Source organism: Scaptodrosophila lebanonensis, unplaced genomic scaffold (genome assembly GCF_003285725.1).
Source record: "Scaptodrosophila lebanonensis strain 11010-0011.00,11010-0021.00 unplaced genomic scaffold, SlebRS2 tig00001410-arrow-pilon, whole genome shotgun sequence".
In the NCBI taxonomy this organism is placed as follows: domain Eukaryota; kingdom Metazoa; phylum Arthropoda; class Insecta; order Diptera; family Drosophilidae; genus Scaptodrosophila; species Scaptodrosophila lebanonensis.
This window is the reverse complement of record NW_022060738.1, coordinates 2,424,142-2,441,751: the sequence shown is the minus strand read 5'-3', so window position 1 is coordinate 2,441,751 and position 17,610 is coordinate 2,424,142. Positions and strand designations below refer to the sequence as shown.

At 39.9% G+C, this 17,610-nt stretch overlaps 2 protein-coding genes across 2 annotated transcripts; both read right to left on the bottom strand.

Moving 5' to 3' along the window:
* Positions 1 to 2,544: 2,544 nt before the first annotated feature.
* On the bottom strand, positions 2,545 to 4,512 carry LOC115630748. Its single transcript, XM_030527403.1, has one exon. The coding sequence runs from the start codon at positions 4,510 to 4,512 to the stop codon at positions 2,545 to 2,547; it is 1,968 nt and encodes a 655-aa protein (XP_030383263.1).
* Positions 4,513 to 6,864: 2,352 nt separating this feature from the next.
* On the bottom strand, positions 6,865 to 9,681 carry LOC115630554 (coiled-coil domain-containing protein lobo). Its single transcript, XM_030527165.1, has 2 exons — positions 9,268 to 9,681; positions 6,865 to 9,197 (listed from the first exon to the last, which is right to left on the bottom strand). The coding sequence occupies exons 1-2, from the start codon at positions 9,679 to 9,681 to the stop codon at positions 6,924 to 6,926; spliced, it is 2,688 nt and encodes an 895-aa protein (XP_030383025.1). The 3' UTR covers positions 6,865 to 6,923.
* Between the last annotated feature and the right edge of the window lie 7,929 nt (positions 9,682 to 17,610).

Below are 17,610 nucleotides of genomic sequence, written 5' to 3'. Positions count from 1 at the left end.
GTTAGCATCATTAAACGGCTGGAGCACAAGAGCCTTGCCACTAAAATGGGGCGGAGTGGTGAGGCGGCGGATGGTGCTATACAGGGAAATGACCGCCTCGATAAGCTGACCGATTTAAATTAATAATGAAATGTTGGGGGCGTGTGAAAGAGTCTGTAAAATGGAGTGCGGATTTACGGAACCGGAAAAAGGTTCGATAGGTTTAACAACCAAACCAATAATGCTAGGGATTCAATAAATTTATTTAACCTCATTGTTAATAGTTTTAATATTAATCGATTAAAAAGTAAGATCTCATACAGTATCGAATATCGATGATACATATAAAAGAAGAAGAGTTTAGATGTGAACTGAGAAAGGAAGTAGTGGCATAAATCTCTACTTAATCTAATTATTTATTAATAATATTAATATAAACGAATTTGAAAATAAAATTTCCTACAGAATCGAATAAGAATTTATTAATGGTATATAAGAAGAAAAGTTTAGATGTAAGCTAAGAAAAGAAGTATGAACCGATCCAATAATACAAAGGATTCAATAAATCTATTTAATCTTATTATTAATAGTATTAATCTTAAGCGATTTGAAAGTAAGATTTCATACAGCATTGAATAAGACTTTGATGATGTTAACGCAGAAGAAGAGCTTAAATGTGAAATAAGAAAGGAAGTATTGGCATCGTAGAGGACACTTCGGAAAATAAAGAAAACCCATGTACTTAGAAGCAAATTGTGACTTTACGAACAAAGTTTAAAAACAAATTCTGATTTTAATCAGTAAGTTTGTTGAGTAAAGAAACAATAATAATAATAATAATTCGCAAGAATTCAAAGTCAGATATATGTACTATAATATAACTGTATTGTTGGTTTACACCAAGTAGATGCTTACATGGCACTAAATCATTTCAATGGCTTTGTATTCTAGTATTGCGTTATTAAAAAAATAAAAACAGTTGCAATAAGAAATTCCAACTGAAGCTTTTTGGACTCTCGGTGTCAACTTAGATGGGTTTGACTGCTGTGCAATTTTTGGTTGCAGTTTTATCGCCACGAACAGACAGCATTCCAACAAAATGTCAGCCACAAAATTGTCGTGGTGTGCCTGCCTGTGTTGGCAAACAAAACAAATTAATAAGCAGCACATGCTAATAGCGCGCACACACGCACAGCTACACACACACACACACACAAACACATATACATATCAAAAGCTTTTGGCAACGACCAAAAATCATTAAAACCAGTACCAGCCGGCTGTGCTGAGGAGCGACAGAAGATAGAAAAGCCTCCACTCCTCCTCTTTCCAATAAAACGAAAGCAGCAGCAGTAAGAGCAAGCAGCATTGCCAAAATCATTTGAACTACCCCCCTTCCCCCACCACCGCCTCTACCCCTCCACCCCTCACAATATCGCACTGTCGGCGTTTGACAAATCAATATTGGCTATTTTTGTATGCAGGAATTGTGGGCGTGGACGTCAATGGCAGTCAGTCACTCAGTCGGGGGAGTTGTCTACAACTCCCTCCTGCGTTTGCCAACGAAATAGTCATCAGAAGCATTGACGCCGCATGCATATTAAATAACCGGCAACACACGCTATATGTATGTACCTCTGAAGAGCTATACTATACTATACGGAAGGCAGTACGACGACCGACTGTCTATAAGTAACTCTCTTAGAACATACATACATACATACGTGTGTGGGGGTGGGGGTGGGGGTTAAATGCATAAATAAGTTAAAGCTTCAACTTGTCTATCATTTGACTTCAGAGGCATACGCTGTTTTTAAAAAAGCGAGCATGTCCAGAGCTATTTTATTCATAAGATAACAGACGCGAGGCAGACTTATCGTGCTATTAATTACTAATGGATACAATACCACTAGCATAGCTACTCAGTCGTTTAATCATTTAATGTGAAGACAATACTTCCATTAAATGGATATCAGTGTTATTCTCGTGCCGATTGTGTAAAACAAAGCACAATTTGCGATTAACGTGCCACCCCATTTGGGGATTGAATTTTTAAAAACCTATCATGTTCAGCAACAATTTTCCAAAGAAAATCAGATAGTAAGCTTAGGAATTAGAATGTTTTGATTGTGTTGTCTATGCCATTCAAATATTAATCATATTGTTGCTTTTTGAAACTTCGATTAACAAAGTAAGCAATTATCTATTGATTTGCAGTGGAACAAAAAATGGCAGCTATTGTTCAAATAGATCTTTTTCTAATTGAAAATAATGTTTTGTTATTATTTCTCTACAGGGAACTCTATAAAGGTTTTTCTATAAATTAAAGGTGAACTTTAACTAAATGTTATTATTCTATTTCTTTTTTTTAAGATGATATTATTTCCTCTTACTGACGAATGCGCCCACACACTTTAAATGAATGTATTAAGGATCTCATTTTGCGAGCTTGAACATATTTTTGGCGACTTAAAAATGGTGCTCTATAGACTGACAAGAGATATAGCATATATATTTTGTTGTATTCGGAATATTAAATCTTAGCTCGAGAATGTTGTGCTTTATTTAACCCCTTTCTATTCCATTGACATAGTTTGTTTTGCAATAGCAATACGGTTCTAAGCTATGGTTTCGAATGCATGACGATTGGTTGCCATAAATGTTAATGCGTTCTATGGGACCAGTCAATGCCATTGAATATGAGGAAAAGCGTACTGTACCCTCAAATTTGGCCAGACCCGGAACCGTTTCGGCCTGGACTTTAATATCGTAGTCTTGGTTTTCTGCCTTGATACGCCACATATACTCGTAACTATTCAGCACTCTCTTCAACTTCAATTTGTGGCACAACGTGTGCGACTGAAGCAATTGGTTTATAAAGCGCACCATGAAACGTGCCGCACGTTGCACGTTCGCATCATCGATGGAGATCTCCCGTATTGTATTGCAGGGGCAGAAGGTCTCATTGATGTGGGCCAGTGCGCAGGTTCGCAGTTCGGGAATGGGTAGAAAGAGACTGATGCCACGAGGAATATTTTCGCCAAGCGAGGAAAGCTCTTCGCTGCGTTTGTTCACATTCCCGTCCGTCAGATTGGCGATATTGAGTATATCTTTAAGTGTGGCATAAAGATCGCAGGTGGTTATCAGTCGTCTGCCATTCAGTTTCAAATTAGAGATGGCCAATGGATGCGATTCCTCCAGCCATTTTGGATAGCACGTTATCAGGATCGGATGATTCACCTCCATCATGCCCTGTCGGGTCAAACGAAAAATGCCTTGGCGGTTGCCATGATCGGATATAAAAATCACAAGCGAGTGCTCCAATATACCTTTATCCCGAAGTTGTTGCAGCATATGCAGGAATTGATTATCCATGAGTTTTGCGTAATTGAAATCCGAATGTACACCTTCAGCCCACCACAAAAACGAGAAGAAATCCTTAAATTTTAAGTGCGGCATTATTTTATAGAAGAACTCAAACAATTCATCTCCAAAACTGACGTGTCCATTGCAGTGTTTTAGTCTAGTATTTGACACCTCTGACAGCTCGGCCATAGCCGTTAATGCTGGTCTAAGGTAATAGTTTGTTGGTGGACGCCGAAAGCCAGGGTTTAGATAATTAAAGGTACCAATTGTGTACGCATCCTCACCAAAGGCAGTAGTGTAGCCAGCAGACTCAAAATCGCGCCAGATGAGCTTGCACTTATCGTATCCAGATTTTTCCCAACAGCCCCTTTTTATCTCATTTGCGTCTTGGCCAGAAAGTAATGGCAATACGTTGCCATATGTGTTCGTATGAGCACGCTGATAGCCCCAGAATTCGACATGGGGGAGAGAGCGCAGGAATATTCCAGTCTCAGGCATGGAGCGTAGAAAATGCATGTGCGAAATGGAATCTATTCCAAAGATCAAAACGGACAAACGACGAGTACGTTTGTGGTCTTGAGACGGAGTAGGAATTTTAGTCTTCGTGACAGTGGCTTTTTTAGTAACATCCTTGGGCCTTTTAATAAAAAAGTGCACCCTGTTATAGACCGTTCTATTTCTAGCATTGCATGTCACGTGCACAATATCCTTTACTATAATGAGCCGCAAATTTGGCTTCAATATAAAGTTTCTCTCATTCACAACCCTAGTGTGGGAATCATCACTCCGCACTATTTCCTGATATTTGCATTTCAAATCCGTTATCTTCAGCCTGTACAGATAAGATTTAGCTGCCATATTCGTGTTCAGTTCCAAATAGTTGGACACGTCGTCACTGTAGTGATTGAATAGCGGCCAGCCCCCACAGTGTGCTTTCGGCAGATCAAACCAGAGGGGCACCACATCCCATGTGAAGGGCGATGTCGCCAATATGCGACAACCACTCGTATTTATAAAATAGCCCTCAGTAATGTTATGCTCATCGTACAATTGGTCGACAACAATGTCCAAAAAGAAGTAGATTGGTAAACAAAAAAGAATGGCGCAGCAGCTCAGGCGTCGAAACAATTTTTCGCGAGACCCAATTTTAAACGTAATCGTTCCCATATCTGGAAATAGTTATGTATATTTGATTGACAGTAGGAAGTCAGCTTGCTTTGTCACACTACAACAACTCTAACTTAAATAGCCAATATCATATCAATTTCTTAAGTGTCTCTCTCTGAGGGACAACTGCACTAAGCTTAAAATATGAAAGGATATAAGTAGTATATCCAATTTTTTGCTGAGTAGCTGACTTTCTAACAGTGTACTAAAGCTTTAACTCCAGTTCTTATATCACTTTTCATTGATTCGACGCTCATTTTGGGAAAAAACCTCATTCGAAAATGTAATTAATGAACATTCTGCAAAACATGATACCAATTAGAGCTGTAAAACATCTTTGAATGCTGCAGTGGTAACCGCAACCAAAGCAACAAGTTTTGCCAAATACAGAACCATGCAACAGATATCTGAGTAAACCAACAATTCCTAGGTTTTATGCATACAATAATGTAAGCTTGTGTGTGGGTGTGAGCATTTGGATCTGTGTTGGGCTGCAGCTGAAAACTGATTATGATTGTAGCCCCTGCAGGCAGCCAGTCGCATATGTATTGCAATAACAGAGCGCTCACAACCAACATTAGTTGGTCTCAAACCAAAGTGCAGCAAAACCAAAAGCAATACAAAGGGACTTGCATAAAGGGTGGACGAGATTGGGAAGATTGAGCAGAAGGAGCGGCAAGAGCAAGAGCACCAAACAGTAGCATATTAGAGGGCCGCACAGTCGACTACTGTATACACTGACCCCGTTCTTTCTCCACAAAATGCCAACAATTTCTGAGACAGCTATCGTGCTTATATTTCTACAAAGTTTTAGTCACAATTGATTACATTTCAAAACAAAACCAACAAGTTTGATTACAATATCGGTAAAAAAAAGAAGTTATTAATCAAAGAGTGTCTGTGAGTGTCTGCCTGTTACATAAAATCAAAGTTCTTAATAAACCCTTTCATATTTCGAATAGAGAGTATAAAACGTAACCAAAAATCAAACTCCCAGCATAGACAAACATTTCATGCATGCACCAAAATGTGCAAACATGTCTAAAATGCCACGAAAATGTGGATGGGTTGGAACTGGTTGTATCTGCACACAAAGGGCTGCTGGTGGAGATAGAGGAAGGGGAGGAGCAGGAGTAGGAGTAGGAGGAGCATCATCATCATTATATATCATTAACACAGCAGCGTACAAGCAGCGCAGACAACACGAACCACTCGAACAGCAACAACGATTTTGTGATATCATTAACATGAGAACACAACAGAGCAATTGCAAACGGAATTGCAATAACATACAGATACACCCACATCCACACACACACACACACATAGACACACAAAACATCACTCACAGGCACAAACGGAAGCAAATGTGTATAGAAAATGTTTTTAATTAAACGCTTCCCCCTTTATTATTTGCAAGTCTCTGTGTTTGTCTCCTGCTTGGGCTTGAGTATCAATACTTTTGCTTTTTAATTCACTTCATTTTCATTTCGCAATGCACTAGACATGATGAAGTCTCTGTGGCAATGCCGTGTCGCCTGCGGTAACGTTGGGATGGGCTTCAAAGATACGTTTGTAGCTCATAGATACATTTTGCTCATCGTCAACGTCCTTGCGTTGCATAAACAAGCAACGGCATCGTGGCGCTGTTACTTAATATGTTCCATGTTGCCGGCAAAAGTATAAAATAACAGCAATCCACAGTTCCATATACCGTATATATCGTACCTATACAGATGCAAAGGATAGAGGGGAGTGTTGTGGCAGGTTGCCATCAGCCAGCGCTCTGCTTATTATGCATCCGAGTGTTGAATGTTGCGATATTGGCAAAAAATAAATAAACAAACACACAAACACTCTTTGACAGCAACACGCGTTATAATTCATTTTTATCAGTTGAATGTAGGAATTCATTAAAAGTTGATGGGAAAATCTGGCCGTAATTTAATTTCCATTACTTCTTTTTCAGTTATGTATTGAATTGCCAATTTTTACTTTGAATCAAATGCTGGGCGCTGTGGCGAATTTACTGGTAAGTGCACTTTTTAAATGTTTAGTGGTAAGTTTAATTATTGGGTTTAAAAATATGTAGTTAATTGGTAATTCAATTTCAAGGAAAGTTCTTTTAATTTCAGTTTCCTGATTCTGATTTAATCAGCTTTGAAACAGCTCGTTATCGGTTTGAGGTATGCGCCTGAACCTATTTAGAATAAGTTCCAAGCCAAGTTTCCAAAATATTGACATGTTTCAGTGCTTATTTATCGATAGGCATGAAAATAGAATCTGTTGGCCATGATAAACTCAAAACATTGCAATTCAAAGGGATATTTGTTTATTTAAAGTGTTCCATAGCATTAATTTTATACCTTCATACACTACATAAGCTATTTTCATTGTATTAGATAAATTTATTATTTGTTTTCACTGAGGCTCTGATCGGGATCTTGTGGCAGATTTAAGCGCGGATCTTTAAGCAATGACGCTTTGACGTTTTCATACTTCTTCTGCGACTCCTCATGGGTTAAGGTTAGACGTTGCTGTACCATCCGCTTGTTTAGCTCTATATCCTTAGCTTGCTGCACCAGACGTCTGTAGTCGTAGGTATCGAATTGATTCTCGAATTTGGTTAGGAAACGTTTCAGGGATTTGGATTCGCTGGTCAAATCCTCATACTGTCTCTGCAAGTTATTTAACAAATTGACGAAGCGTATCTTCATGTCGTTGAGACATGCATTATACACATATGCCGACTGCTCGAAAGTCAGTTCTTGATTGCCAAATGGTACTAGATATGGGGCTAAGAAGTCCGCCGGCTTGCCTGCGATTTCACGCCTGTGTTCCTCTTCCTCCTCGTGCTGTTTCATGCGAATGGCGCGTGCTGCTCCGTTGCGCAACGGATCGAATATGGAGAACTTCAGCTTGGGCTCTTTCTTCTCCGTTTTGCGCAGCTCGCACAGATTATATATATCGGACTGAATTTTATCGAATTGCTTCTTAACGCGTTCCATGTGTTCCAGCTGTTGGAGCAACAATTTATACAATTCCAGATTGGAGCGTGTTGGATCGAGGGGATTCGCTTTGTAGACTTTTGTCATTTTCTCATCGTACTCTAACTCTTTGCCATAATCGGGTCGTGGCGGTATTTGGAACTCAACAGTGGAAGCCGTCAGAGCTCCAGCGTTGTAATGAAATTGTAGAATTATTTTGAAACTATTGAATAGAAATGTGCGGATAGCAATCTCGTTGTTGCCCACATCAAGAACGGTGTTTGGGCGAAACTTTTCAACAATTCTTTTCAATTTATCACTCGGAACATTGAGCTCAAACTCCTTGAACCAGCAACTATCACTACGACCCTTATAAAAGAGCGTGTGAAGCCCTGTTTCTGGATTTATTTCCAGGGAGTCCAGTGCATCTAACCTTGATGCCGAAAAGAAGTTCATCTTTTTACGCTGTTGCGCAGCTCCAGAATATTCAATGGACTTTAAGCAGTCATTGCGACCCTTCCCGAAAATCTCCTTATACATATCCGTCTCATAGATATATTTAACATGACGCATGCGATCAGCACGATTCTCATAGTATTCGTAGCGAACCTTGGGATTCGTGCAGGCATCATCATTAAAGATTGTTAGCTGGGCTACTTTGCCATCGCGTTGGCTGTAGGGTGAGAATCGTTCGTGTATGGCACCTTTGTATTGGATTTTCTTCTCCCGATTGGGAAAACGTTGCTCATAGTCGCGCAGACCAATATGTAGTCTGTTCACCCACATAACCAAAAAGTCCAAATGCTTCTCATCATCGACATCGTGCTCCTCGTCGAGAATATTGGAGTCGGAGCTTTGTTTATAGACGCGCATCTCTGGCGGCTCACCCGGCAATAAATGCTCCCAATCCTCAAGTTCGCGCAAATCCCAGCGCATTTCACCAACCCGCTGACACTTTTGTTTGTTCACATAATAATTGTATTGATTCCAAACACTGTCCACCAATATGTATTGCTTATGATTGGTATCACAAATAAAACCTGTCGACGGTTCTATAAATGTGGCTTTTGGGGGTGCTTCCTGCACATCGCCATTAACATCGGTGTACGTGATTCTCGGTTTGATGCTCCAGGGTGCATTGTCAATGATCACCACCCAGGCGTGGGAGCGTCTGTAATGATATCGATCAACGGCGAGTAGTTCGAGCTCCTTTAGATGTTTCTGTATCAGTTCCTCCTGAAGGCGGTTCTCCTCTTCGGTCTTTAGTCGCATTACCTCAGCCATTTGCTCATCCAGATGACTGTGCAGATCGGGCATGGGACGCAGTTTGTATTTAACACCGGCCTTCTCGACCTTAACCTCTGGCTCTTCGGCTTCCACCTCGACTATGGCATAAGGGTAGGGCACAGTTTGTTGATCGTTGAGCACCGTTTCCTCGCGCGCCACCCCAGATACTACCATAGCCGGATGTCCAGCACCGATCAGCATACTACACAATAGTGTGGCCATTTCGAACGAGTTGCCATGACGTTTCCGCAGCAATGTATCTGGCGATATCAATCGGGTGGGTAAGTTGAATTCGTCCTCCAACGGCTCGTATTGTATGAAATCGGCAACGAACTTTGCAATGTTCTCTATGCTCGATATCAGATCGGTATATATAAAGGCCGTAGGTCTTATAGTAGTGCACACAAATTTCTACAAAGTTGAGCATACATTAAGCCTTTTGTAGTTTCTTGAATACCCTTACAAATTACGAATATATTACCTGCACATTGCATTCATTTTGAGGCGCCAGCACTAATGCCCTTCGCTTTGGATACCGCACCACAAACTGCTTGCGAAAATTCTCCCCGTAGAGCAATATTAAACGCTCTTTGGGTGAAAGCGTATAATATGAGGGTGGATAGCACTGTGGACTGTTCTCGAATTCGGCAACTGTTTCCGGAAATGACAAATCAATCTTTCCGATTCCGAAAGCGGGCTCGCCTTCGGACAAACTAAATTCCGATTCGCACATTTCTTCCTCCTCTTCAAACTGTTCCTCTTCTTGAGCTGCCAATGCCGCAGCCGCCGCATCCGCTGCAATGTGCTCCTCAATCTCTTTTAACTTGGCCGCATGCTTCAGCGGGTCGATGGTGCTCCTCGGCTTTTGATACTTTGTAAATACTACTTTCGGCATATTTACTGTTGGTTCCTTTTACGCTTGCTGTCCGCAACAAAATGTATGTAGCTCCGTTGCTATGGCAACGATGTTGTGGGGTTGGAATATATATATATACTTGAATGAAAAATTACAGCTGCACCGAGGCTACTAAGTTAAGGAGTCCTGATTCGAAACCGAAGTACTCATGATTACAAACAAAAGCTATATTCAATATTTAGGGGAAAGTTACTTTACAGACTTTACGAACATTCGACTAAAACAAACAACTAACATCAAGTAAAGCAAATTATTTGGTGTTAGTACTACAGAATTATTGTAAATCCTAAAGGGTTTAGTTTTTATTGAAAAACATTCTCAAATGGCATATCAATCTTATTTGTTCTGAACAAAGGTTATTATAAATACATATTTCGACTAGTGCTTACAAAATGTAGAGTAACAATGATTTCATTTCGCAAGTTAAATTAATTGAAATGTTTTCCGACATTGAATTCTTTACATTGCATTTAACTTTTCGCTTGAAGTAGTACTCGTACAAAACTGTTGACTTTTTGCTCTCACCAACTCAAATAAATACCTATTTAAAATGCAAAACGTGTACAGCATAGAAATGTGCAAAAAGCCACGAAAGGATACTGTTGCCTCGCTCAAAATTACCTAAGAACAGACTGCGAAAATAGTTCGTAATCATCATAAAATAAGAGAACACACTGTAAGCATATTGCCAGTTTTTTGTGCAGCGTTTCGGGTTTAAAAGAGAATCAAAAAATTTACGTATGTTTCCTTTCCAGAACTTTAAGTGAAAGACAGGCTTATTATTGTATGAAAATTCGAAAACTAATCGGATTACGCCTGTTGTGACTCCGCACTATTCGACCAAATTCGAAAACGCAAAGGGCATTGATTAACCAATTTCATTTTACTTTAATTAAAAGCAAAAGCATTTCTATATCAAATAATCTCTCTAAGGCAATTTACTTGTAAAACGGACGAGTCTGTCTGCCAGTCTCAGCTCAAAATGCAGGAAAAAAAAAGAAAAAGAATTTATTCTAATAAAATCGAATCACTCTGAAATCGCCGTGATATTGTAAAGACGGCTTTCCATCTAAAACCAAAGGGGATCATTATGAAGTAGCGACAGTGGCTGCTTCAATAATTAATTAATTGAATGACACTCGAGCGGACTGCATGCAAAAGCATATGGCTTGGTATGGAGGTTATCTAAGTAGCGCTCAAGTAAATCAACTAGCACTGGAAAATGGCATGCGGAATGAAGCAGATGTGGGACTTTGTCTCTCACAGCATCTGAAAGCATGAGGAAAGTTGGTGGCTGGTGCTTGGTGCTTGGTGGCCTGTGTGTTGTGAGGAAGCTCATGATTTCATATAATCATGTGGATGTGTGTTGTTGTTTTCATTACAGATTATAAACAGCAACATAACACAATACTTATAACAACAACAGCAACTGTGGTGGTAATATCAACATCAACAGCAACAGCAACAGCAACAGAAACAGCAATAATAAATGACAGCAAACATAAAACCAGAGTGAGCGCAAAAGTTTGCCATGATTCGTATAATTGCAGCGTGAATAATTACATCAAAATCAACAGAGCCAACAACAACAGTAACAACATCAGATCAGCAATGAAAGCTCTCAACCCAACCAGCAGCCTCAGCAGCAGCAGCAGGAACAGCAGCAGCTACTGCAGTCAGACAGTCAGACATATATGTACGTATGCTCGTAGATAGACAAACGGATATATATGCCGACATGCAGCGCCAGCAAATGCACTGAAAACACAATAAAAGATTATACTTCATGTCTGTAGGTCCGTCTTTCTGCCTGTCTCCCAGTCTGTCTGTTGCCAACAAATGTTGTTATTTATGCGCTTGAAAAAGTTTTTAATTGATTTAATAAGTAATGCGATTAATGGCAACAATATGCACTGAACAGAACTCGCAGATACAACAGATACAATTTTATGGGGTGAAAAATCATCGGAAAAAGGATCAGTTTCACATTGAGCCTAAAGTTTTGCTCTTTTTTGTTGTTGTGGTTCTTGTTGTTGTTGTTAATGTTGGTTTGTTTCATAATTGTTTTTCTGTTTTTTTTTAATTTTATTTTTTGCAACACTGCGAGGCTCTTTAACATGCATACATATGTTTAACATTTGGATTTATGAATGGGTGCACAGCATGCTTATCATTCAGCGAACACCATGGCTATACGAGTCTACGTACATTTCAATAAATGTCATCGGAAATAATGTCTTTTTAATTGAATTGTGGTGGAAGTTATTGGCTTGTGGGCTGACGGCTAATTGGACAGGCTGTTGTTGGTGTACAGCACTTTTGTTTTTTTACATTGTTAAATTCATTTTTCATTTCCTAAAATCTTGTATATATTCGAAGGTGCGGTAAGTGTTGAGATTTAAAGGTTGGTAGTTGATCTGAATGGACTCAAGTTTGTAGTAAATATTTACCAATTGGAGTCTACTAAGCACATTATTTTCCAGTTTGATGGATCCTGAAGTTTTAAAGGTTCTAAGCTTATTGAAGAGTCTACTCTGAAAGAATCTAATACTTTGCTTAAAACAGTAAAAACATTGTCGCAGAACCAAGAAAATCCACAAAATGGAAAGTATTCAAGATAATCGAGGAGCCAGGTGAACAGCCAAACCAATGTCCCCTTTCAGGAGAATAGTCTGTGGACTGAAATATTTTAAAGTCAAATGCAGTAACCATTTTAAATGACCAAAAACTCTCTACTATTATTAGTTTGTCAATCAGTGACAACTGTAGGAGATTTTTCTGCTATGGCCGTAAGAAGACATTTTTTAAAACCGCTCTCAGCTTAAATGCAAATGGTGTCAATTTTTTTTAGCTGCCCGGTAAGCCTGAGGTATAACATAAGCTTGGCAGCTTAGGTGTTTTTTTTTTGGTGTTGACACAAACAGAGCATAAGAGGCTTACACAAATATTATAGTTTAGCAAGTATACCCACAGTCCTAACTCATCACCAGCACCTCGAATGTCACTTTGAAATGTCCATTGTAGATTTTCGCATATTGCATAGGAGGTAGTAGTTTGAAGGAAAGAAATGGATTTAGAGCACTTTAAGGCCAGTTAATCATGACTTGAAGGCAGTTCAACACTTTGGTCACGCCCACTACTTAGTCTGACAGCAGCTGGTGTTGGAGCTGGAGCTGGCACTGGAGCTGGGGTAGGAGCAGAAGCAGGAGCTGCACACACATCCATCCATTGCCGCTGCTATCAGGCACATCCCACTGCATTCTGCTTTTCGTATCCTTTGTGCTGGTTTTATCTACAACGTTGCCACGCTTGCTGCTAAACAATGAAGAACTAATCCACAGAGCATACAAAAAGGAATAAAAAAACACACTATAAAACACACACACACAGCAAGTACAAGTGTGTGTGTGTGTGCGTGTCTTGTGGATTTATGTGGGTGTGTATAGCGCCACTTTATGGCTGCCCTTTGCAACAATTGCGCTGCTAACTTGCATGCAACGCCACATTCAATCAACAAACTTTTAAAGCGCAGTTACAAAACTCACACAGAACGGACGCAAAGATGGGACGTGCTGTACGGATACGGATTCGGATTCTCTTGCGACGCTCGGTCGCTCATGTATCCAGCCAATGAATGTCGTTTGAATGATTACAACAGCAGTAGAAACTGCAATAACAACAATAGCCATGGCGCAACAGCAGCGTTTAATTATGACAATCAATACACACACGCGACACACACACACACACACACACACAGAGAGAAACACATACGAGCACGCATACAATTTTATTGCCATAGAAAACTACGCTGCAGGATGTGTAAATAAGTTCGTTTGTCCGTCCGCCCATCCCTCTGTCTATCTGTCCATTATTTACGTTTCTCAACGCTCGCTGTGTAAAATAGTTGCTTCAACAAATAAATAAAACTTGATTAAATTCCATTACTATCTGCAATTTCCAGAAATTTTATTGGTCCGCCAAGATGGCGGATGAGATCGACACAAAGCCCACCATTTGGATACCAGCAAGGGGCGTCGGCCACCAACCAAATACATACATTCGTGTACACATGTACGTTTATACAACAATCAAACATAACCTAATTAGAAGATGTTGTCGTTGCGCCGGCTTTGACTCCGGCTTCGGCTTCGGCTTCAGCTTCAGCATGTTGGGTGGCCTCCATATCCATTCATACATGCACACATACAAGTACATATATGTAAACACACATACGAGCACATAATTACATGCAAGCCAGCAACCGCCCATGGCACTCACTATTTGCACTGCCTTCAATTAACATTTGCGGCGCGAGGCATTTTCTTTGACCGGCCACATACGCACAAAAGCATGAATTTATGCATCCCACTTACATATAAACAATGTTATTCAATGGAATAGGAACAGCAATTATTAAAACAGACAGCTGTACAGGAATGTTTATCGTTCAGACTGGATAATAAAGTAATTACTAATCTTGCCCGAGGGCTTACTTTTTGAGAATCGTGTGTAGGGAACCAAAAAGCAAAGTGAGAAATACTATTTAGGGGGGCTGGCTTATAGTACATTTTGATTGTCCATTTGCCTTCACTGGAGAAAGTATTGCAGCTATGTATATGCATACAATTTTGCATAGAGATCTTCTAAAGTGCTAGAAATATGTTATACCTAAAAATATGGCGGCAAGAGCCTCCATATTCTCATATGAAGATGATGGCACTTCCACCGACATTTGTATACAAACTCATTACTCCGTGGGGATATCGTTATATATATATATAAGACGATCTTAGCCTTTTCATCCGACATTCAGTTTTAGAATACCATACCAAAAATTGAGCGGATAAGATAGAGGATTCTTAAATGAAACTTAAAGGAAGACTTACAACAACTCTGCCTGGGTTTGTCCATACTAGAACCGACGGGTCAACTGAATATCAATCAGAAGGTTGAAAAAGTATTCTCTGTTTATGTTTCTACTAAATCCTATTATCTTTGATTGGTAATTAAGTAAAAAATATATATGTGTACATATGTATATATAAATCAACATACAATGCATTATCAAAAAAAGCCAACAAAAACTAGGACCACATGCATACTTATTATATAAAATTTTTCATATTTATTAGATTTATGCTCTATTCTCTATTAGAGACTAACGACAAGTAAGCAAATCTAATTATCATATATATTTATTTAATAAATTACAATTAGTTATTAAATGTCCCGCCCTAACTTTTATTGCTGGGTGGGGAAGTGTAGTATGGCAAGTATGCGCAATCCTATTAGGATGATTCATCATATACATTTTAAATTTGCTCAAAACTACAAAAAGGGATTTCACTTGAAATAAGAGTTCATTCAATTTACAAAAATTCCAATCTTAGAAGATCGGCACATTATTGAAGAAACTCTTTGTGTTTACAGATCATAGCTTTATTTTACAGGACAGATCAGCTGCTTATCTTGAGGGTTGAATATACGTTAAATAGGGGTTTCATTCAAAATTTCATTGAATTTTCAAACTACGTTTAGTGCAGAACTATTGCTAAAGCGTTTTCAGATCGCAGCCACTATGATGTCAGACTTAGCTGTTGTTAGTTGCTGGTAATAATTTACAGCAATTGGCTGGAGTGTGTGCATCAATTATTTTGAGAGCTGTAATCATTACACTTCCGCTTTATTGCTGTCCATATTCAAGTGACCCACAGTGTGTACAGACATAATCATAATAAGGCACAGCTAGCGTATTTGCAGTGTATTAATATTAACATGCCTGTATGCGTGCGTGTATGCGTGTGTGTATGAATGTGTATGTGTGTGTGTGTTTGCGTGCTTTTGTATGCGCCTCGTTGTGGCCGAAGTGCCGACAATCAAACACACACTCAAAGATTAATCCCGACACTCACTTTCAAACTAATTACATGACTCTTAGGCAACGCATTACCCGCCATTGCCAATGTCTTTGCCCCCCAACTGCCCAACGCCCGCCCGCCACCCTCTGGCGAACCGAACCAAGCCTAACCAAACGTTGGGCTCTGTGCAAATGTTGCCCGGAGGCAAACCAAATAAGCTGGCCGGGCCAGAGAGCATGAATCGTTGGATGGCAGGCACGAAACGACGATGACGATGACGACGACAACGACTTTGTTCAGCCATGCACCAATAATCAGGTTGCCAACTGGTTGCTGCTGCTGCTGTTGCTGTTGCTGTTTCTGCTGCCTTTTGCTGGCCCGAACTGCATGTAAACATCAATTGAATGCAACATTTGATTGGCAATAATTGAAAATAGTTGTTGTACATTAAGAGCCTGGCCAATGTTGAGGGTAAATGGGTGGGGGGAGCGAAGTAGCAGGCAACTGAGAGCAGCACTGATGGTATTTGCTGTACTATTATTGTGTGCCTTTTGTATTGGTTGCCATGGCTGCCTTTGTATGGCTGCTTTATACATGTACGAGTATATATATGTGTGTATGTGTTTGTGTGTATGTATGTATGTATTTTATTAAATTCACACCCACCAGGCGTCGCCAACATCGCAGTCATCATCATCATCAACAACATTATTGCCGTCGTCAAGAGCATCTTGTGAGCGCGCTTGACCGTGCGTGTAGTACGCAGACATCAACAATGGCCACAACAACAACGACAACACCAGAAAGCAGCAGCAGCAGCAGCAGCAACAACAACAATAAATGTGTAATGATAGCAGCCACTACAACGGCTGCTTCAAGAGCAAAAGTCTTTCCTATACGAGTATGCCATCAGCGCCCCCCGCGATGCTGCGACTCCTCCTTTGACATGCAATTTCATTTAACTGCTGCGAAAACAAATGAAATGAAGGCAGCGCAGCATTTGAGGACCGTTGCTGCCGCGGCCGCTGCTGCTGCAAATTGCTTATGCGTATTGCTTCAAGTGTACCCCCAACTCACCCCCCAACACACCCCTGTCTATTCCCATACCCTACAGTACGGAAGGGGCCTGCTGGCGCTTAGAATCAGCAATTTTCCCGGTCACTAAAAGAAGCCGCTGCATAAAAGACTCAAGCACTAAAACAACGTTCAGGCTTCCCTTGCTTTCGAGAGAGCGGAGAAAAGCAGTCGCCTCTAATTTAATCCAGTTTAAGCGCTGGCAAAATAAATAATACTGCTACTAATCAATGATACTTTAAGGAGAATTGTGTAAAGATTTAAATTTATGATTCAAATACCAGTTACATACTTGTAGAAGTGAGCAATAAAAGCTTGGAAAATACTATAGTTTGAAAATAAAGGAAATATGAATAAAATTCCAAACAAGGGCGAAAAAAAAAACGAAGTTAAACTTATGATTGGGAGAGACTATATACTATGTTTGGTAAATGTGGCATTAGCCATATCCGAAGTCGTAAACTTGTTAGGAGGAGAAAAAGAAATTTAAACATTCCATTTTACAAGAAATATATCAATTCGCACTGTTAACAACAAGACGTTTTGCCACCTTGTTCACAACAGAACATAAAACCGAGTAGCTGTATGTTAACGATCAGAAATAGTTAGCTTGTAAATAAAGAACTGTGTTGTATTAATTTGGTACACGTATATTGTTTGCTGTAGAAGAAAATGTTGATAAATTTTAAAAATCCAAGCCCATTAGGCACTGGCAGAGCGATAATGTAAAATTCGCAAATGAATTGTTTTTGCTGGAGAAAGTCGACTACAGGAGTAGAAGCCGATGCGTGGTCAACTCCCGTTACTACAGGGTACTCACCCACACTCGCACTTACACCCACATTGACACTACACTTCACACAAAGCCCTTCGGCTCATCCTCTTTTATTTGCGCTACATGCTGGTTTGGTCGCATTACGCACACAACTCCGACTCTCTATCTCCCACACTCTCCGCCAGTCATTCATTCTCT